General features: G+C 31.5%; 2 protein-coding genes across 11 annotated transcripts in view; one reads left to right on the plus strand and one right to left on the minus strand.

The window, feature by feature from the left end:
- Window positions 1–14,737, minus strand: part of LOC134695143 (outer dynein arm-docking complex subunit 4-like) — a 30,247-nt gene extending 15,510 nt beyond the window's left edge. For 6 of the 10 annotated variants that reach the window (XM_063556331.1, XM_063556338.1, XM_063556341.1 and 3 more), the window contains exons 1-9: window positions 14,498–14,737; window positions 12,758–12,889; window positions 12,159–12,312; window positions 11,160–11,221; window positions 8,060–8,074; window positions 4,942–4,998; window positions 2,801–2,969; window positions 1,811–2,023; window positions 477–684 (exon numbers count right to left, since the gene is read on the minus strand). In XM_063556331.1, coding sequence (XP_063412401.1) covers window positions 477–684; window positions 1,811–2,023; window positions 2,801–2,969; window positions 4,942–4,998; window positions 8,060–8,074; window positions 11,160–11,221; window positions 12,159–12,312; window positions 12,758–12,889; window positions 14,498–14,629 — 1,142 coding nt within the window. In that variant the 5' untranslated portion in view covers window positions 14,630–14,737. Of the gene's footprint in view, window positions 1–476; window positions 685–1,810; window positions 2,024–2,800; window positions 2,970–4,941; window positions 4,999–8,059; window positions 8,075–10,599; window positions 10,615–11,159; window positions 11,222–12,158; window positions 12,313–12,757; window positions 12,890–14,497 lie in introns of all 10 variants that reach the window. The other 4 variants (XM_063556332.1, XM_063556334.1, XM_063556335.1 and 1 more) reach the window with 4 other exon arrangements.
- A 102-nt stretch (window positions 14,738–14,839) lies between these two features.
- LOC134695144 (uncharacterized) lies at window positions 14,840–21,500 on the plus strand. The gene is made up of 3 exons (XM_063556342.1): window positions 14,840–14,997; window positions 19,430–19,515; window positions 20,499–21,500. The coding sequence occupies exons 1-3, from the start codon at window positions 14,914–14,916 to the stop codon at window positions 20,647–20,649; spliced, it is 321 nt and encodes a 106-aa protein (XP_063412412.1). The 5' UTR covers window positions 14,840–14,913; the 3' UTR covers window positions 20,650–21,500.
- The last annotated feature ends 1,202 nt before the right edge of the window (window positions 21,501–22,702 follow it).

A 22,702-nucleotide genomic window follows, 5' to 3' on the forward strand; every position in this document is an offset into this window, starting at 1 on the left:
ATCTTATTTCAAGGAAACTATGGCTGTTTTTAAGTTTGATTTGCTTAAAACACTAACATATTTGTTTTTTGAGTCAGGCAGATTCTGCATAGATTATTTTTTACTAAATGCTGTAAATTCAGAAATTATTATGTGCATTTTTTTAGAATTAAAGAATGGTCAAAAATGTGATATTAATTATTGCAATTTCATGAAAATCTGCATACAAACATATGTATCAAATATCAGAATGGGAATTTTTATTATAGCAATAATCACTCAATTGTAATTTGGCGTTGTCAGTTTGTTTTAGATTTACGAGTTTGACTGTCCCTTTGGTGTCTTTCGTCCCTCTTTTGTATAAGTTGCATGAATTAAAAAAACCTTGCAATAATTTCTAAATCTACAGTACATTGTACAGCCTTGACATGGATTTGGCAATTAAACAGACTTGAAATGAATATTTAATGTAAAATAACTATATAAACAATACTAACTGTTCTCTTGAGAGTTCCAGGTCTCGTTCATGGTATTCCATAGATCTGTTGAAATTGTTCATCTCTAGGTAGGCATTACCTATAGAACTGTACAAGGTCGCCATGATTTCTGCTCGGTTCTGAAGTTCATCAGATGACATGCCTTCCACTTGTTTCAGTACTTTCTGTGCCTTCTTCAAACTCTGTTCATATTTACCCTCTGATTGGTCTAAAAGTAAAGAAATTTAAACTTCACACTGCATCCATAAATAACTTTGATTTGATGGTTGGTTGCTCAACATACAGTGAATAACTTTGACTTGATTAGAATAAAAATTAAAAAAAAATAACCCTTTACAGCTAGTGCATCTAAAAAAATCTTTGAAAGTTGTAATCTGATTTAAAGATTTATATCTATTAAACCAAGAGTTCCAAATGGTGAAGTCGAAATCATCCCTTCGTAAATTTTACAGAGGCCATCACGAGTTGCTTGACTGTTATGGAATAATTGTTTCACAAATGATATCGGATATGTTCCTTACGTCGTAACTACAATCCCCTTCCCTTTCATGAACATGATGAATGTGACCTACGGAATAAGACTATTTACCTGATTTGAAATCATATAAGCAACACGACGGGTGCCACATGTGGAGCAGGATCTGCTCACCCTTCCGGAGCACTTGAGATCACCCCTAGTTTTTGGTGGGGTTCGTGTTGTTTTTTCTTTAGTTTTCTATGTTGTGTTATGTGTACTATTGTTTGTCTTTTTTTTTTGGGGGGGGGAGGGATTTATGAGTTTGACTGTCCATTTGGTATCTTTCGTCTCCCTCTTTTTTAGCATAACTAGACTGCTCTGTGCCACACATTTTCATGTTAAAAGTTATTTGCTGTTATGTAATGCACAGAGAAAAAAATAATATGATTTTCCATCGCATTTTTTTTTTATTATGACTTGTTGGACTATTGGCAAGTTATAATTAGCAAAGCAACCATGAAGCTCAACTGATATTCAGTATGATTTTATCAAAGATTGTGCTAAGTTTTGCTATATTTGTGAAAGCAAAATCTTCAAATCAATTACACAGATAGTATTGATGTTGTTCTCATTGTCGATTGTATTTCTTTCTTTTTCATGCAAACTTGAAAATTTTGTATTAGTTTGGGTGAAATTAATCAATGTGGGGTCAAAACTTATGCTCTTGATAATTAACCTGTTCAAATCTAAGGAGTACAAGTCTTCTTCAATTTTATCCAAACTCGGTGACAATATTATATATTATATTGTAATTGTGTAATTAAAAACAATATAAGGGTAAAATATGCATTTTAGTTTTGATCTAAGCGATACAAACCTTCTTCAATTTCATCTAGACTTCTAAGTATATAAGATCTTGGATCTCTAGATTGTTGTTTGGCACTACGTCTTGACTTCTCCTTGTCTCGTTTACGTGCATACATGGGCTTCTGTTGTCTCCAGAAATCGGCCCTAGAATTTAGGTATTCTAGACCATCATATACTTTGTGTTTTATATCTCTTTCCATTGGTGATTTTTCTCCAGTTAAAGCTGTGAAAAGTTAAGCATTGAATATAATTAATAATGACAAGGATTTGCCTGTAAATGATCAGAAGGTAAAAATAAGTAGAAAGCTTCTTTACTTGTTTGGCTTTCTATCTAACAGCTTATTGGTTTTTATTATCGAATGTGCTAACAACAATGTAAGTTAAAATAAACTGTTGTTCGGTGTGAGCCAAGGCTCTGTGTTGAAGGCCGTACTTTAACCTATAATGGTTTAATTTTTAAATTGTTACTTGGATGGAGAGTTGTCTCATTGGCACTCACACCACATCTTCCTATATCTTTTTAAAACAGATATGTGTATGTTACAAGTACTGTGTGTGATATCAATTGATAGTATTATGCATGCCTTTGTAGAAATCAAAATGACAACATTTTATCATGTAATTATTCTAGACCTTTAATGATCAATGAAATATAACTGTGCTCGCAGAATCATATTTTCCAATGCTTATTAATATGGAGGTCAAATACCATGGACTGTGGACAGTAGCCATTTACAGTATAAATTAAGGCCAAATAAAAAACACATTTGAAAAAGCTTAGTTTTTCTTTCTTTTAAGAAGGCAATTCAGATTTTTTCCCTTTTATTTTTCTTTTCAAATTTCAAAATTTTGTCATGAATTTTTATTTTAAAATATGTGCCAACAAAACCTTTGATGTTATGTTTTAGCTCATACATGTACATAGAAGGCAAGGAATTATTAGGTAAACAGGAATTTCAAATTTTGAAATAAAAAATCTTTAATCAAATTTAAGTCCTACATTTATCTTTCATTAATTTTTCTAGGTACTCCTTATCGCCATATAATTCTCCCAGTAATTGTTTGATAGTTTTTGAATCTCCTCCACTTTTTGGTCTTTCTCTCTCTTTCTTTGCTTCTTTCTTTGCACCAGGCTTTTGGTATGTTCCTTTAGATTGTTTGGCTTTTGACTAAAAAGTAAATTCAAAATTTTATTATAAAGAAACATGGTTTTTAAATATATCTTATACATGTTATAATTATTCTGTTATAAATATGCAAATATACATATGTAGGACTCAAATCTATGGCGGGTTCCAAATCTGTGGCAGATTCCTAATCTATGGCAAATGTGACGTTACAAACGCCAAACAACTCAAATCTATGGCAGATTTTTGTTTACTCCAAATCTATGGCAGATCTTGTGGAAAGGGTACCGTATAACGTGACAATTGAATATACTGCCATATTACATTTTCGCAACAGATAACGATGGCGAAACCCATAGATTTGAACACCATTCAAGATAAAGATATTTCCCTGGCAACAATTTGCGGGTGGTTTAAAGGAAGATGTGACATATAATCCCGAAGATGGACCAAATGCGCTGGACTGGCCAAGTCTGGCGATGAATTATGGCACTGCTATTTTAAGTAACGCACATTTTAGAAAAAAGGATTTTAGAGCCCTTTAGAGTTTGCTGTTCAGTGTGAGCAAAGGCTCCGTGTTGAAGGCCGTACCTTGACCTATACTGGTTTACTTATAAATTGTAACTTTGATGGACAGTTGTCTCATTGGCACTCATACCACATCTTCCTATATCTAGTTTGTAGTAGTTTACTGTATACGGCTGGCAAAGTTACTATGATATATAAAATTACAAGATACAAATTTGATTTAAATCGTCAGCAAATAAAAAAAAGATGTATTAACGATATCGCTGAAATAAATATTATTTGAAAATTCAAACTGTTTAATTTTCTTGGCCGTTACTTTTTTACTTTTATTTTTTATAATTAGCGGCCTCCTGGTTTGTTATTATTCTGTCTTTGTTTTATTAGTTTGTTTAATGAATTCGTTAAACAGCTGGTACCATGCACAGATTAAAGGATGTTTATTTTTTACAGAGCACATCATTTTAATCTTGAAGTCTGTATTAAGGCATATGCTTTTATCATTTATGATGTTATTTTGGTTGACCATTATGGAATGTTTATTTCACAAATATTTATAGACATGCTCCTGTTGTCGTATTTTTTCCACTTGCTTATGACAAGTCATTGGTAAACAATGTACTACATTGTTTTCCTTTTGCACAAAACTTGCCATATATTTGGAAACAACATAAATCCGTCATAGATTAGGAAATTACAAAACTTGCCATAGATTTGGGATGGCATGACGTCACATTTACCATAGATTAGGAATCTGCCATAGATTTGGAACCCACCATAGATTTGAGTCCTACATATATAATTGGTAAAGAGTAATAATGGAGTATATCAAATTCCTTCTCAAATGCAAGGCATGGTGGGTATACTAAAATGGCAGGGAATCAGCAATGAAAAATTGAATAAAACTAAAAAATTATTATTGATATTCAAAATAAAGCATAAGATTTGTAAGGCCTTTATAATCTATTAAAATAAAGGACACAGCCATACTAAATAACCATGCATTCTATTAGAAAGGTCATATTTTTAAAAGATACAAATTTTAAAATCCTTCAGAATATAATTTCAAATTCTTACCCCTTACCTGGTGTTTATAGTGCATATATAAAATGGTGTAAATGATATAGGTATGTATGTCAGCCTTAACTGCAAACATGACTATAAGTTCCATTCAATGCCAATTTTTGTGTGAAAAAAATTACCTAAACATGCTTTTTGTGAAAATTGATGTGTGCAATATTGTATAATTCATATATATTTCACATGCTGATGCAATAATCTTATTTATTTAGCGATGTTCAAAACTTCAAATCAACAATACACAAGCCTTATAATTGTGAGTTTATCTGTGTTTCAAACAAATGCGACAAGTGCTCATAGTTTTTATTTTGCATGATTTAAGACCATGCTGTGTACATGTGTGTTACATAGACACCATTTTTTTGTGTGTCCACACTTTGGTGCATGAAACAAATTTAAAATTTCTCACATCACTGTAAGATGTCTTGCTTTTAGCACTAAATGCTTGTTGTGCTAACTCCTTTTGCTGAAGTAAAAATGTGTGTAACATATATAAAAAAACTGAGAGAAAAAAACATTAATTACAGTTCTCATTTAATTCCCTTTTCCTCAATTCCAATACTGGTAGGTTGATCGACAAACAAAGTTGTGACTTTAAAAAATGTTGTCAACCATTAATGAAATTGAAAACTGAATTCAATCAATTAGGCACTTTTTCAGACCGCCTTTTATAGCTGACAATACTGTGTGGGTTTTGCTCATTGTTGAAGGCTGTACAATGACCTTTTATTCTGCAATTGATGTCCTTTGGACTGTACATAGGAAATTAGTCTAATTATAAGCTATCATTCATATATCCTCATTTTAATATTGATCATGTATAACATTTTTCATTGCAGTGACAATTCAAGAAATCTATTCTTCTTCGAACGGTTAATCAGTATGATTTTTTTTAAACATGATGGATTATCTGTTACTTTTAAGGGTTCTACAGTGAACTGCTAGAATGGGAACCAGTCTACTCTACTGATGGAAGGTTGTGTTTTCATTTCTGTTTAATTATTAACACATAAAGCAGTATGCACTATTAGAGAGGGTTTAATTCAGGATCTATACTAAGGGATTAAAGTTTCTGAAATTCTAAAATACTAATATTTAGATCAATTATGATGATGATGTTGGTGATGATGAATAATGAATAGCTTTTCTGCAATAGCCTATGTAAGCCCTTTCCCATTCATTCTTTGCATGTTTATCATGTTTATAGAACTTTTGAAATAATTCTTTGAGGGGTTCAGAGGTTACCTGTTGCAAGGTTAACTTTCTGGTCTCTAAATTTCTGTCTGTATCCTATTCACCCTCTTATTCTAATGGCAGTCTGAATGACCTCCACTTTCTCTTATTCTAATGGCAGTCTGAATGACCTCCACTTTCTCTTATTCTAATGGCAGTCTGAATGACCTCCACTTTCTCTTATTCTAATGGCAGTCTGAATGACCTCCACTTTCTCTTATTCTAATGGCAGTCTGAATGACCTCCACTTTCTCTTATTCTAATGGCAGTCTGAATGACCTCCACTTTCTCTTATTCTAATGGCAGTCTGAATGACCTCCACTTTCTCTTATTCTAATGGCAGTCTGAATGACCTCCACTTTCTCTTATTCTAATGGCAGTCTGAATGACCTCCACTTTCTCTTATTCTAATGGCAGTCTGAATGACCTCCACTTTCTCTTATTCTAATGGCAGTCTGAATGACCTCCACTTTCTCTTATTCTAATGGCAGTCTGAATGACCTCCACTTTCTCTTATTCTAATGGCAGTCTGAATGACCTCCACTTTCTCTTATTCTAATGGCAGTCTGAATGACCTCCACTTTCTCTTATTCTAATGGCAGTCTGAATGACCTCCACTTTCTCTTATTCTAATGGCAGTCTGAATGACCTCCACTTTCTCTTATTCTAATGGCAGTCTGAATGACCTCCACTTTCTCTTATTCTAATGGCAGTCTGAATGACCTCCACTTTCTCTTATTCTAATGGCAGTCTGAATGACCTCCACTTCATTCAAGTTAGCCCACTATTAACGGACCTTCCTATTGTATATTCTTGTCCTAAACATTCATGATATATTTGCCACTGGACATTAATCATTGCACATAAAGAACCTTTATAATACTGTTGAAGGGGTCTGTAACTGATCTTATTCCAATCAAAGGTTTTTTTTTCCTTTTATGCTATTGGGTGTTTACCAACCAACCAATCAAAACAAATCTAAATAAATCTTATATACAGCATCGAGGAATATTTCTTGATGAAAATAAAAAAAATGCAAAAAAGAACCAGGTCAATGCAGAAAAGCTAATTTTAATTGTAACATAATAACTTAAAACACCAGTGAAAGATACCAACTGTTAGTAAAAAGGTTGTGTTGTTTAAGGTGGTACCTAACACTACAGGGAGATAACTGTGTAAAATCAGCTAAATGTTTTAATTATGTCGTGTTGTTAAGGGAATATTAAGCTTCTCAGAGATCAAAATAAGTGTTTGTCAAACTGCTATATAACCAGTGTATTTCTTCTGACATAACGATTGGTTCAACATTTTTGAAATTTTTATAGTTTTGTTAAAGGGTCAAAGTAAATACTTTGACAAAATTTTAAGAAAATTAAACGAGACAAATTCATTTTAGTTAAAGTGTTGGGTACCACCTATATATTTTTTTTTATTTGTAAAATGATGGCATCTTCTTATCTTATAACTAAATCTACTGAAAATCGTGGCTGTCTAAGTGAAAAGTCTTAAGAGAACATTTAATCTACACATATAGGCCACATTTATTGCGATACAGTTATGAAATATAATCTAAAACAAAGTTTAAGCAATGCAGTAACTGAAAGAAAATTAAAACACATTTGAAACTTCTAAAAAAACAAAAATATGACTAAAACATTTTTTAACACAAGTGCAGACTTAAACCAAATCTAAAAAAAAAAAAAAACAGCCACAGACCCACAGAAATATATGTATGTTTAATGTACCAGTTTATGAGAAGATGATTATGAAAAGAATTGTTAAATAAGACCCCTTGTTTGAATCAGTACTTAGTTTTTCTGAATCCATGTTCTAACTCTCAAATATTTAATAAGTTCAAATCCAATAATTTAGATACAGCATTGACTCAAAAGTCCAAGGTTGAGGTCAAAAGCTTAAACGTTTGTTTTTAATTCTAATAAGGTGTAGAATAAGAGAGAGTAGGTTAATGATTTGAGTCCTGGATATTGAATTAAATTGGTATAGATTTTTAGTTTAAGAAATTGTCTAGTTTTTAAGAACTTGTGTTGTTTGCACCAAAAAAATATTAAAACAAATTGGAATGGATTTTCAACTTAACAAATTGTCTACTTTTGAAGAACTTAAATTGTTTGCACCAAAAATATCAGGATGACTTGGGAATTTTTCTTGGGTCTTAGTAAACCTTACACCATAATTGTTTTTTGAAAGAGAGAAAAATGTATAAGGTTCTACACAAGATTGAAATGTTAGAACATGAATTACACATAGTGCAGACAAATGTTACGTCATGTTACCTTCTTCTTCTCTTCCTGGTGGCAATTTAAACATGGAAAATGATGATTAAATAACATATCTAACATTCAAACAACAAGCTACACGTACATTACACATATCTGTCAATCAAGCAATGTATGTACATAATGCATATGGTAAACCAGTAGAAATTACCATTTGATTTTTATTGAGGGGCTAGGATGAAAAATGTTGCCCTGCCTTTTTTAGTTGAAATCTTTGTCCTGCCTTTTTATTTTTCACTGTATTCGGTCCTGCCTTTGTTTTTATTACTTTTTCCTGCCTTTTTTTTCTTTAACATAAATTGTAATCCTGCCTTTTTTTTACATAAATTGTCATCCTGCCCTTTTTTTTGGCAAAGTGTCTCATCCTGCCTTTCCCCCCCTCAAAACTCCTGTCCTGCAGCCTACTTTTTTCAAGTTTCATCGTAGCCCCCCAATAGTGAAAAATTACATGGTAGTTCCCTACAGGTAAATTGAAGCACTGTGGGGTATGGATATCCAGTAAAATTTCAACCTGTTTAATGTATGTTTGAGTGTAATACTGTGTTTGGATTTTAACAAACTTTATTAAAATGTGTATATGAATTATAAATTAAACTATTTCATCAAGTAGACCCTTATTAGTATGAAATTATGTTAGACAATTCAAAACAACAACATATTCAAACAAAGTTAAAACAAATGCTAAAAAATAACAACCTGTTAAATCATTCAATAAATTAATAATGATCAACCATGGATTAAAGGGAGATAATCTGGAAATGTGCAAAATTTAAGGGAAATAACTAATATTATAACTTAAAAATAACTTGAAAAAACAACTTCCAATTAACCTTTAAGCATTTTCAGTTTCTTGCTGTATTTTACTGTAATGAAATGGTCATAAAAAAAGTATAATAAAAGTAGCTTGATATTATAACTAATAAACTGAATGTACCACTAGCAAGTAGCAAAAATCTTCATAACATAGCACAAAGAAAACAAATGTAAAAATAAAATTTACCACTTATTTACAAAAGACATGGGTAGTATATAATATCTCTTATGAATTCAGACTTGGAATGATAGTTGCATATTCTTTATAATAATAAATGACTTCTCCATCTGCCGTAAAATTATTGTTAAAAGTCAAATTTTAAATAAATATTATAAAAAAAAAGCTCTGCTCTGAAATTATCAAACTTAACAAAAATGAAAGTGAAATTGTCTAAACATTTTTTTTTTAACAGGGTTATATAAAAACTTTATTATAAAGGGGGAAAATATATAAATTTAGCTGTATAATCAAGGGAAATAATATGGAATTAAGCATCTGAATAAAGGGAGATAACAATAAATTAAACTGTGTAATCTTGGGAAAACAAGGAATTTAGCTAAATAATCCAAAGAGATTCTGTAAATTCAAGGGAGATAATATAATAAGCTGCATAATAAACAGAGATAACAAGGTTTTAAGGGGGGACAACCCCAAAATGCTGTACATTTGATCAAGGGAGATAACAAAAACTTTTATAATAAATTTACTGAATGTTTACATTTGGTTAATATAACAACAAAAACACCCTTATTAAGTATTGATCACATAAATCTAGCATTAGATTCAAGTCTAGCATAACCTTACAACCAGAACCACATCAGTATTAAACTTAATTGTTTATTCAAATCAGTCAAATGAGTCTTAATAAAAAGACCAATGATAAAACAATTTGGTTACAATCACAATATTTCAGGCAAATAACAAAATGATATGACATATATATTTGGTAGAAATTGACTTAATATTTCCAGCTTAAAGGTATTTTGTTAGAAATTGACTTAATATTTCCAGCTTAAAGGTCTTTTGTTAGAAATTGACTTAATATTTCCAGCTTAAAGGTCTTTTGTTAGAAATTTACTTAATATTTCCAGCTTAAAGGTCTTCTGTTAGAAATTGACTTAATATTTCCAGCTTAAAGGTTTTGGTAGAAATTGACTTAATATTTCAAGCTTAAAGGTCTTTTCGTAGAAATTGACTTAATATTTCAAGCTTAAAGGTCTTTTGTTAGAAGTTGACTTAATATTTCCAGCTTAAAAGTCTTTATCATCAATTTTCTTTAGTATATGTTATGTGTTTGTTGTTTTTACTTTTAAGCTTTGAAGGTACAATGTAACTTACTGGCTAATCAATCTAAATGAAAAAAAATTAAAAGACTTCTTTCTAGACTTTTATAGCAAAAATCCATCTAGAAATACCACAGAGTAAAAATTCCTGTTAGTTTTGAGATGTAAAGAACACTCTATTTCCTATAAGAAACCAGGTATGAGTAAAGGGAATAATTCAATCCTAGACAAGTGATATACATAATAAAACAAAAAATTGCATCCATATATGTCATATAGAAATCATGGCGGTGTTTGATACCTTAGGCTTGAGATAAAACTGATTCTGAGAAATAAGAATTTTAAGATAATACAGAAATTGCAAATCTTTACAGATGAGTGATTTCAATTAAAACTAAGTTTGAATACTGATGTGTTACAGACCATGAATTATCATATACCTGAAGAAATACTGCCTATAAAATCAAATTATCATTTTATTCATTTGTATACGAGAAACTCTGGTTTATACTATGTAAAATTTGATTTGGCCAATCATGTCATTTAGACATCTTAATGATGGTGATAGAGACATCACAAATGTAATCTTTGCATTAGGACAATCTAGTCATTCTTATCAAGAGAAAAAAAAACATTTTTCTTTTCATTTTATTTCAGGAGCAAAAAAATGGCCATGTACCTTCATTTTTTAAACAAACTTTCAATTGCAGATTTTTATGTTTTTTCTAAGCTCGTGCTTTCAAAATCTAATAGAATAAATTGTATCAATAATAGATTATTATATTCTACAATTGAATTGTAAATTTGTATACATGTATCTTTATATAAAAAGAAATATTGTGATTTGAAAATGGAGATTAAAAATAAATTGTGTAAGGGGAGATAATCTGATCCAATGGGAATCACAATCAAGGGAGATAATTCAAACCAATGAGAATCACAATCATGGGAGATAATTATAATGTAAAATATATGATGAACAAAAGATAAGAGAACCTACCTCTTCATGTTTGAAGAAATATGACAAATCTCCTGAAGCCTGTAACTTAACTGACTCTGGCACTAAAAAATAAAATAAGACACAGTAATTATATTGAACAGAGATTGATGATTGTGATAATCCATATACATCTATTTCTGGACCTTCCAATTTATTTTCTAAATCTACATTGGGGTTTTTAAGAATATCTTATGTATCTTTTTATTATGGCAAACTTATTTTACTCTTATTGACTATAAAGCATCTTTGAGTGGGAATATATGTGCTTAAATAACATTTGATCTCCTTGGAATGGATGACTCCTGGCAACTTAGAGCTTTCTGGACCTTCCAATTTATATTCTAAATCTTCATTGGGGTTTTTGAGAATATCTTATATATCTTTTAATTATGGCAAACTTGTTTTACTCTAATTGACTAAAAGTATCTTTAAGTCGGAATATATGTGCTTAAATGACAATTTAACTCCTTCAAATGGATGACTCCTGGCAACTTAGAGCTTGACATGGTGTAAACAGAACTGCCTGTTGTTGAAGTTTTTATGCTTACCCCCACGTTTTAGTGTAATTGATTTGCTGTCTCATTGACAAATCTACTCAAAATCTCTATTTATTAAAAATGTATGTACAATGTATGTCAAACAAATAATTATATTACACAAAATTTAAATTGATTTATATATTATACATGTATAACTTTATTAACATGCTGCATTTTGTCTTAATTTGAAGGTTTATGCATTTGGTGTTTCTCATTTCTCTCTCTTTTTTTTAAATTAGACGTTGGTTTCCTGTTTGAATTTTTTTACACTAGTCGTAATCACTGTAAGGGCCCTCCAAAACTTACTGTTCTGGGAGAGTCTAGGCTCTATGTTAAAGGTTGTACTTTGACGGTTAGACCTTTTATTGTAAACTTTAAATACATTGTCAATGTGACTAAGTAGACAGTTGTCCCATTGGTACTCATACAACATCTTTTTCTTTATACATATTTTACTTACCACCAATGCTGTTGTTAATTGCTTCTTCCGATTTCTGTATTCCCATTCTTAGTTCTTGTAATTCTGGCCTCAATTTGTGACCTCTATGGAAAAATACTAAAGCTGTTTCAAAGTCTCCAAGCTGATACAATGCTTCTGCCTTTTGATACAGTCCCTAAAATAGAAAATAACTCACAATGGAAACTAGAATAAACAGTGATTCACGTATGTTAAATTGTATCACTTTTATTGTGAATTTATTAAGAAACAATGAAATCAAAACAAAAATTGTGTATGGATTAGAGTTTTTGAAGACAATAATTCAAGTACATGTACATCTTTGAAGATAAAAATAAAATAAAGAATCTTCTATTATAAAAAATGAAGTGTATGTACATACATGTACAAATGTGTGTTGTATAGTAAAACTTAAGTCATTCTAGTATATACCTGTTAAACATTACTTTTTTTTTATACATTTGAAGGATTGTATGACTTAAAAGTCACACCTTGATTTTTCTGTGCAGTTTTTTTTTGGCCTATTAGATGACCTGCCATGTTGATGTATAGACAAACAATTAAATTTTACAAGAGCTAACACTAATTCAATAGTAACCTACCCTGATAAAATCTTTATCCTCTCTTAAAGCTTCTTCTGCATCAGTTAATGCATTTTCAGCATTTCCAAGTTGAAGCCAACATTTTGATCTGGTTACTAGACAGTTTTTGTCTCCTGTGCTCATCTCCAGGGCCTAAAATGATTTAAATGTGAAGATTTTAATTTCAATAACACCTACATTATTTGTGTCTAGCTAAAAATGGAACATAATATGATGCAGGTTTTGAGTATATCATGGTGTCACATAAATCCTATACACAGTAGCAAAAACTTCCTCTAAATTATACATCTATATGTATACATTTAAAGTTTTTTAGCAATATTATGTTAACACTTTTGGTGTTTTTTTTAAATGTGGTCTCAAACAAAACTCTGATAAAAAACTGTCTGACAAGGAAATCATATCATCGTTCAAACAACAGGTCTTCTCCCAACAAATCACATTATTCATGATATTTAAGGGCCAAATGACTTTAAATTGAAGCTTAACTGCCAGTTTACATTTTGATGTCTTATTTCTATCCCTTTAAGGTATGACTATATTATTTTTTTTGTCTATGTAAAAATAACATAAAAAATGTGATGCACACTGGATGACACGCGTAGCGAGTTAATTAACAGTGTGCACCACATTATTTATGTTATCTCAAATAGACTGACAACATATTACAGTTATTCCTTATAACTTGATTCTAAATTTCATTTTAAACCAGTGTAAATCACAAAAAAACGTTGACCTTGTCATGGCCACACTACCAAATTGTGTCTATAATATGATTAACAAAATGACGTAAGCCAATCAGAAGACATGTTACATCATGTACATCCAAAATTAAATTACTTGAAAGTGAATGTCATTTTCATGAATAAAATCAAAAAGACTGCATATTAAAAATAGAATACATATTGTACATAGAAATTTAAAGAGATAAATGTACATTGTATATACATGACATATGCATGTTGTAGAAAAATTAAATTTCAAGGGTTAAATTTTTTTAAACAAAACACATTGGTTTAGAAGCTGCTGTTAGAACTATATCAGACTGCCTCAGATAAACAAAATTAGCATTCAGATAATTCATAGCTCAGTGAACAATTGAAAAGAACTAATAAATTATCCATTTGACACAATGTTTGATAATTATTAAACAAAGATTTGTAGAGTAACATTTTACTATCATGACTATACAAATCCTTGATTCAATTAAATAGTCATAACATGATTTTAAAGTAATGAAGCCAATGCTTTCAAATCATTAATGCTCATTATCATTCATTGTTAATGCTTCTTTTTAGTTATCACAATTAACAGATTATTATGATTAAAGTTAATTAACAAATGATTAAATCATACATTTTATTTGGTCGGGTTGTGGTCTCTTTGACACATTCCCCATTTCCATTCTCAATTTTATGTATAATCTAACCAAATTCAATAGATTTTGTACATGTGCGAATGAATAATATGGAATGCAGAAATAGCTGTCAATATATACTGTGAATAATATAAATATCAGCTTAGTTTAATCTGTTTTTAATATAGAAATTTTAAGAACATAATCCTAATCCACAAGTTTGCTAAAAATTAATTAGGACGGTTGTTAAACTGGCTGATTATTTTAATACATGTTTACAGTTAAACTCCAGCAGTTTAAACTCTCAATTGACTTTAAATACACTTTTTACATAAAATATTGATGACATGATTATGAAGAACATTGTTGACAACGGTGTGTACCTTTGTAAAACTTTCAATGGCTTTTTGAAATTGTTTAACATGAACAAAGTATTCTCCTTCATCTCTGAGTGTTTCAAACGTTCCTGCTTCGCCTGCATTTTGGGAATCGCCGTCGCCGTGTCTTCCTGGCATCTTGGATTTTTAATCTAAATAATGTCTTCAGAGATGTTGCTTGTTGTCAAGTCCACGGGCACCTTGCTTGTTGAATAGATAAGTCTAGAGGTCTTCCAAATTGTTTGTATGCATTTGTTCCTTAGTAACTGTAAATAAAGAATTTGTTTTTAGCTTCTGTTGAAATAAAACATTTTATATAATTTTTTTTATTTGTCGAAAGAAGTATCAGATATGGTAACATTATAAAAATATGTGTATACGAAAACAAATTAGCTTATTAGCTTTACATTTATTGTTTACAAATGGCGGACAAGAATAACAAAAATTCGTCCGAAGATGGTAAAAGTCTAGAAGACTTTGTAACAGAACATTATCAAAAACAAAAGGTGATTTATAGCAATACAAATATTTTGTTGTTGTAATCATTGTTCCCGATCAAAAAGTTTCAGTATAATATTTAAACAAATAAGCATTTTCACATTGTTTCTGGCGTTCAGTTAGGTATCGTTTTGACCCAAACGAATTCGTCCCTAGTCGATTCGGCCCCAAAATAACATGATTTTATTTAAAGTTCAATTGCACTGCTATCAGTAGAAAAATTTATCAGTTCCATAACTATTTAACCTAGACAATGCTCCAGTAAACATATCGGAAACATCTGTGCCAAGGCAAATAAAACCATGGGATTTCTCAAAAGAAACCTCAATATCTCTAACAGTGATATCAAAGAAAAGGCCTACATCTCCCTCGTTAGACCAACAGTCGAGTAGCTATAGGCTACCCCCACTTGAAGATAGAAGGAGAAGCGCACGACTATCAATACTGTATAAGAACAATAATCAGGAGGTCAACTTTGCAGCAAGCCACAAACTCATTCCACCGGACAAGATCTCAAGAAATATGGACACAAATTCAGATCCCACAATGTAACACGACAACAAGGAAAGAGTCATTCTACCTGAGGACCATCAGGGATTGGAATGCCTTACCCTCCTCAGTCACATTTGAGTCGAGTAAAAGCCAGTACGTATTGGTACCTTCAACGTAACGATACAGATTTGTCAGCAGCCTTGAATCGTTCAAGGGGCTCCTGACAAACAAATAAATCAAAAGCCCTTGTTAGCTCACCTGGCCCGAAGGGCCAAATGAGCTTTTCTCATCACTTGGCGTCCGTCATCCGTCGTCGTCCGTCGTCGTTAACTTTTACAAAAATCTTCTCCTCTGAAACTACTGGGCCAAATCAAACCAAACTTGGCCACAATCATCATTGGGGTATCTAGTTTAAAAAATGTGTGGCGTGACCCAAGATGGCCGCCACGGCTAAAAATAGAACATAGGGGTAAAATGCAGTTTTTGGCTTATAACTCAAAAACCAAAGCATTTAGAGCAAATCTGACAGGGGTAAAAATGTTTATCAGGTCAAGATCTAATTGCCCTGAAATTTTCAGATGAATCGGTCAATCGGTTGTTGGGTTGCTGCCCCTGAATTTGTAATTTTGAAGAAATTTTGCTGTTTTTGGTTATTATCTTGAATATTATTATAGTTAGATATAAACTGTAAACAGCAATAATGTTCAGCAAAGTAAGATCTACAAATAAGTCAACATGACCAAAATGGTCAGTTGACCCGTTTAGGAGTTATTGCGCTTTATAGTCAATTTTTAACCATTTTTCGTTAATTAAAGTAATCTTTTTCAAAAATCTTCTCCTCTGAAACTACTTGGCCAAATTAATCCAAACTTGGCCACAATCATCTTTGGGGTATCTAGTTTAAAAAATGTGTGGCGTGACCTGGTCAACCAACCAAGATGGCCGGCACGGCTAAAAATAGAACAAAGGGGTAAAATGCAGTTTTTGGCTTATAACTCAAAAACCAAAGCATTTTGAGGAAATCTGACAGGGATAAAAATGTTTATCAGGTCAAGATCTATCTGCCCTAAAATTTTCAGATGAATCGGTCAATCGGTTGTTGGGTTGCTGCCCCTGAATTGGTAATTTTGAGGAAATTTTGCTGTTTTTGGTTATTATCTTGAATATTATTATAGATAGAGATAAACTGTAAACAGCAATAATGTTCAGCAAAGTAAGATCTACAAATAAGTCAACATGACCAAAATGGTCAGTTGACCCGTTTAGGAGTTATTGCCCTTTATAGTCAATTTTTAACCATTTTTCGTAAATTAAAGTAATCTTTTACAAAAATCTTCTCCTCTGAAACTACTTGGCCAAATTAATCCAAACTTGGCCACAATCATCTTTGGGGTATCTAGTTTAAAAAATGTGTGGCGTGACCTGGTCAACCAACCAAGATGGCCGCCACGGCTAAAAATAGAACAAAGGGGTAAAATGCAGTTTTTGGCTTATAACTCAAAAACCAAAGCATTTTGAGGAAATCTGACATGGGATAAAAATGTTTATCAGGTCAAGATCTATCTGCCCTAAAATTTTCAGATGAATCGGTCAATCGGTTGTTGGGTTGCTGCCCCTGAATTGGTAATTTTGAGGAAATTTTGCTGTTTTTGGTTATTATCTTGAATATTATTATAGATAGAGATAAACTGTAAACAGCAATAATGTTCAGCAAAGTAAGATCTACAAATAAGTCAACATGACCAAAATGGTCAGTTGACCCGTTTAGGAGTTATTGCCCTTTATAGTCAATTTTTAACCATTTTTCGTAAATTAAAGTAATCTTTTACAAAAATCTTCTCCTCTGAAACTACTTGGCCAAATTAATCCAAACTTGGCCACAATCATCTTTGGGGTATCTAGTTTAAAAAATGTGTGGCGTGACCTGGTCAACCAACCAAGATGGCCGCCACCGCTAAAAATAGAACATAGGGGTAAAATGCAGTTTTTGGCTTATAACTCAAAAACCAAAGCATTTTGAGGAAATCTGACATGGGATAAAAATGTTTATCAGGTCAAGAACTATCTGCCCTGAAATTTTCAGATGAATCGGTCAATCGGTTGTTGGGTTGCTGCCCCTGAATTGGTAATTTTGAGGAAAATTTGCTGTTTTTGGTTATTATCTTGAATATTATTATAGATAGAGATAAATTGTAAAGAGAAATAATGTTCAGCAAAGTAAGATCTACAAATAAGTCAACATGACCAAAATGGTCAGTTGACCCGTTTAGGAGTTATTGCCCTTTATAGTCAATCTTTAACCATTTTTCATAAATCTAAGTAATATTTTACAAAATCTCCACTGAAACTACTAGGCCACAATCATCTTTGGGGTATCTAGTTTGAAAAATGTGTCCGATGACCTGGCCCTTCAACCAAGAAGGCCGCCACGGCTAAAAATAGAACATAGGGGTAAAATGCAGTTTTTTGCTTATAACTATGAAACCAAAGCATCTAGAGCAAATCTGACAAGAAGTTAAATTGTTAATCAAGTCAATATCTATCTGCCCTGAATTTTTCAGATGAATTGGACAACTGGTTGTTGGGTTGCTGCCCTCCAATTGGTAATTTTTAAAGAAATTTTGCCGTTTTTGGTTATCTTGAATACTATTATAGATAGCGATAAACTGTAAACAGCAATAATGTTCAGCAAAGTAAGATCTACAAATAAGTCAACATGACCTACATGGTCAATTTTACCCCTTAAGGAGTTATTGCCCATTATAGTCAATTTTTAACAATTTTCATTAATTTGGTAAATTTATGTAAATTTTTACCAAATATAGTTCTCTGTTACTAATGGGCAAAGTTCATGATAGATATAATTGTAAGAAGCAAAACCGTTCAGTAAAGTAAGAACTTCAAACACATCACCATCACCAAAATACAATTTTGTCATGAATCCATTTGTGTCCTTTGTTTAATATGCACATAGACCAAGGTGAGCAACACAGGCTCTTTAGAGCCTCTAGTTTTTAATCCCCACTGTTAAATATTTGTATCAGTGTGTATAGAACCTTTTTGTTTTTGTTTGATATATATTTTAATCAAAATTATTATTGCGCACACCCAAAAGTGACAGAATAGTCAACATGATGACAGTGGTCACTAACTGGAAGAAGTAGAAGTAGAAGTGGCTTTGAATTAATCATGTTAATTACCTGTCAATTTATAAAAGTTTTAAGGCCTGGCATCCACTATATATATAAAATTTAAATGCATTTTGTGTTTCAGAAAGTTAAAAGCTAAAATTTTGTTGAAGTTACATTACTGTCTGTGTACATCTCAGTTCTTCTTCTTTTTCTTCGAAGAAGAAAACTTATTCATTTTATGTGTACATGTAAAAAATGTATGATAAACATGTATTATACATGAAAATTTAACAGCAATATCTTGGACATGTAGGAAGCTGTTCATTAATCAGCTATTTTTACAGGAATTATATCTCTTTGAAATCCATAATATTTAATTATACATGTATATCATGAGGGGGAATAGGACGGGACTCTGGGATTGGGTGTATTTAAGCTCGGGATTTCGGGATTGGGGATTTTTTGTTACGAGTTTCGGGATGTCAGGATTTAAATTCGAGACCTCAGGATTTTGTGTTTTTAAGCCCCTCCTATCCCCCCTTTATCATGTATATAGAAAATCGAATTGAAAGCACTCTCATGCCTACATTTCTTGTCAGATTTTTATAAAATTTACCCCAAGATAATTGACTCCAATCAAAATTGTTTATGTTAGGAGTTATGCCCCTTGGAAATTAAATTATTTAGAAAAGTGCATTGTAACTTGTAGCAATCTCATAATACTTTTCATGAAGAACATTAAAAGAACAGATAAATTGGAGTTGTTGCCCCTGGATAGATTAGAAATATTCATGTAAACACTTTTCTTTATTTTTAGGATGCTGGTAAAATGGACGCAACTGATGAGATAGATGATGAAAGAGCTAATAACTTTTTCTCCAAAGCCCTCAATGAGAGTAGAAGGTATCTATGTTACTTTATAATGTATTACCTTAAATAAAATTATGGAATATTTGACATCCAGATCTGGTAGAGCTTTTTATTAGAAATAAGAAGCTGTGGACAGTGGTATGAGTGCCGATGAGACATAACAACTTTTTATCCAAGTCACAATGTGTAAAAAGTAAACAATATAGGTCAAAGTATGGCCTTAAACATTGAGCCTTGGCTTACACCGAACAGCAAGCTATAAAGGGCCCCAAAATTGACTAACTAGTGTAAAACTATTCAAACAAGAAAACCAATGGTGTAATCTTTATAAGAATTGAGCAACACTTACAAAATACATCAACATTAAGTTTATTTTATTAAATAACATATATCTGACTAAAATATTTAGTTTATCCAAACGCATGCATTGTTTTCTAGGGATAAATTGGTTGAAATCCAGGTGATATTGAAAAGTTTCATAAAAATCTCTATTTTTGCAACTTTTTGGTGTAAATTCAACATTTCATCTTAAACGTTGGAAAGTTAGATAAAAATTGTTCTATTTCACTATCTGACATTTAGTATTTATTTAACTCCTCGAAACACTTTCATCTTGAGATGATGGACATGACATTTTTTGGCCCGATTAAAGACCCTTACACATGTAAGTTAAAGGTACCCTTTCTGTGAGTGATTTATTTATTAACTGATACATTTTGTAGTTGTGATTTGAAAAACAACACAAAAATATGTCTTTTATGATCTGTATAAATATAAAATTAAAACTAAAGTTTAAAATTTAGTAAAACTTATGTTACTGTATAGTCTGTTAGATTTGGCATAAAGTGAAAAGTGTACCGGTATCTCTGATTAGTATTAATTTTGGTTTACAGTACATGTATTGCAATGGTTATCATGTATAGTTATCATATATAACATTTTCTCATTAATGAAAACATTACATCTGTGTATGAATTTACAATGATTCACAAATATCTTTTCTTTTTCTTTCCTAGAATGAATGTTGAAATAGGAAAGTCAGAAGCTAAAATGAAGAAACATCGAGAAGAATTCGGCAACAGACTTTCAGAATGGCAAGCAGAACATGCTTCTGAAGTGTTGACGCCAAAACAAGCTGAAAAATTTGGAATTTGTGAACATCCATAAGGAAATTTAAAAATCTTGTGAAATAAAACCTGAGAGGATTAATTTATCAATGTAAAATAGAAAACTCAAGTGACATTAGACAATATATTTAAGTGATATGTGTTCATCTTAGACAAAAATATCATTTGGTTTGGATTTAACATCAATAGTATTTGATATCATCAGAACAGAAATGCAAGTGTCTGATGTCAGCCATAAATGATGATAGACAATTGGCCTCTTCGGAATCTAAAGCATCATGGGTAATTTCATTGTTCGTACCCCAAAGTGAAAATAACGTTACGTCATTGGTTGAATTTGCATTGTTTATTATGTTTTAAACCAATCAAAACGCTTTGGTGTAAGCTTTTGAAAATATTACCCAGGATGCATTAGATTCTGAAACGGCGAATTCACACACAGTTCAATGTAATTCAGTAAAAAATCTGTCTTCCTGTTGTTGCTCAATTCACTGTGAAACAATCGCAAGGGGCTGGAATTGGAGGAGATGAAAAAGCTTTGAATTACTCATACATGTATATTATCCATGGAATTTTTAAAAAATAATTTAGAGTGATCACCAACAATCACTAGCATTTACTGTAAAAATTCACCACCAAGAGAAATTATTTTCCTGAATTACCATGCATACATGTATAATGAATAGTGCTAATAAATTTCAACATACACCATGTACACATTTGTTTTTGTTTGGCTAAAAATTAAAATATTCAGATAAAAGAAAAGAGCCTCAACTAGCTTAAAAATTTGTAATCTAGAAGGAAAGCAAGTTGTCTAATGTAAAAATTAACATGAAGTTGTTACCTGTAACAGTTATGTTGGCAGAATTTGAAAATCAAGTATTTATTTTTGTATTTGTTATTTATGTTGTTTATATTGTTCTAATATTTATATCTATAGAAAAAAAAATGCACTGTTTTATTTTGTTTGTCAGTCCATATTCCATAACCTCTTTTTGAAAAATAACTCGTTTTTATGAAGCCTGCGACTTCTGTTGCAGAAAGATCAACATAGGGAGTGTGATCTGGGGGCGGCAGCGTTAACTAACTGCCTCAAAGCTGATAAGTATTTTTAATTTCTCTCTTAATATGAGCATTGACGAGTATATGACAATATTTTGTATGTGCATACCTTGCAAGGTCCTCGTGCCAGTGCCTTTCAGACAGTTTTCACTTGACCTTGACTACATTTCATGGATCAGTGAAAAAGGTTAAATTTTCTTGATCAAGTCCATTACTCAGATACCATAAGCAATAGGTCTACTATATTTGGTAAAATTGAGAATGAAATTGGCCAATATGCCAAAGAGACAACAAACCAACCAAAGATCAGAAAACAGCCAAAGGCCAGCAATGGAATTTCAACGCAGTCAAATCCAGTCCCTGGAGGGAAACTCAGCTAGTCTCTAAATAAAAATGTGTAATATTTCAGTGAAATTGGACATCATACTAAACTCCAAAAACATATATATGAACTAATATATAAACAAGAGTGCACACACTGAAATGTCTCGCCTTCTTTACTAACCCTTGATACTATCTTGATAGACCTAAATATAAAGCTTTATTACAACTGTCACATAAACTCAACATTAACCAAGAAAATGAAACATTGATCAATGAACCATGAAAATGAGGTCAAGGTCAGATGAACCATGCCAGGCAGACATGTACAGCTAACAATTCTTCAATACAACAAATATAGTTAACTTATTGCTTATAGATAAAGAAAAACAGACCAAAACACAAACACTTAAAACTTAGCTATAGACCGTGAAAATGAGGTCAAGGTCAAATAAAACCTGTGTAACCAACATATAGATCATACAATATTTCCATACACCACATAAAGTTGACCTCCTGCATAAAGTATTAGAAAAATAGATCAAAACTAAAAAACTTAACTTTGACCACTGGACCATGAAAATGAGGTCAAGGTCAGATGACACCTGTCAGCTAGACATGTACACCTTACAATCATTCCATACACCAATTATAGTAGACCTATTGCATATAGTATAAGAAAAACAGACCAAAACACAAAAACTTTACTA

Source organism: Mytilus trossulus, chromosome 13 (assembly GCF_036588685.1).
Source record: "Mytilus trossulus isolate FHL-02 chromosome 13, PNRI_Mtr1.1.1.hap1, whole genome shotgun sequence".
Classification (NCBI taxonomy): domain Eukaryota; kingdom Metazoa; phylum Mollusca; class Bivalvia; order Mytilida; family Mytilidae; genus Mytilus; species Mytilus trossulus.

What these genes read in the sequence shown, in the direction of transcription:
- LOC134695144 (XM_063556342.1), top strand. Translation starts at nt 14,914, where the DNA reads ATGGCGGACAAGAATAACAAAAATTCGTCCGAAGATGGTAAAAGTCTA. An exon ending in AACATTATCAAAAACAAAAG is followed by an intron (nt 14,998 to 19,429) that starts GTGATTTATAGC and finishes CTTTATTTTTAG; the next exon opens with GATGCTGGTAAAATGGACGC. An exon ending in GCCCTCAATGAGAGTAGAAG is followed by an intron (nt 19,516 to 20,498) that starts GTATCTATGTTA and finishes TTTCTTTCCTAG; the next exon opens with AATGAATGTTGAAATAGGAA.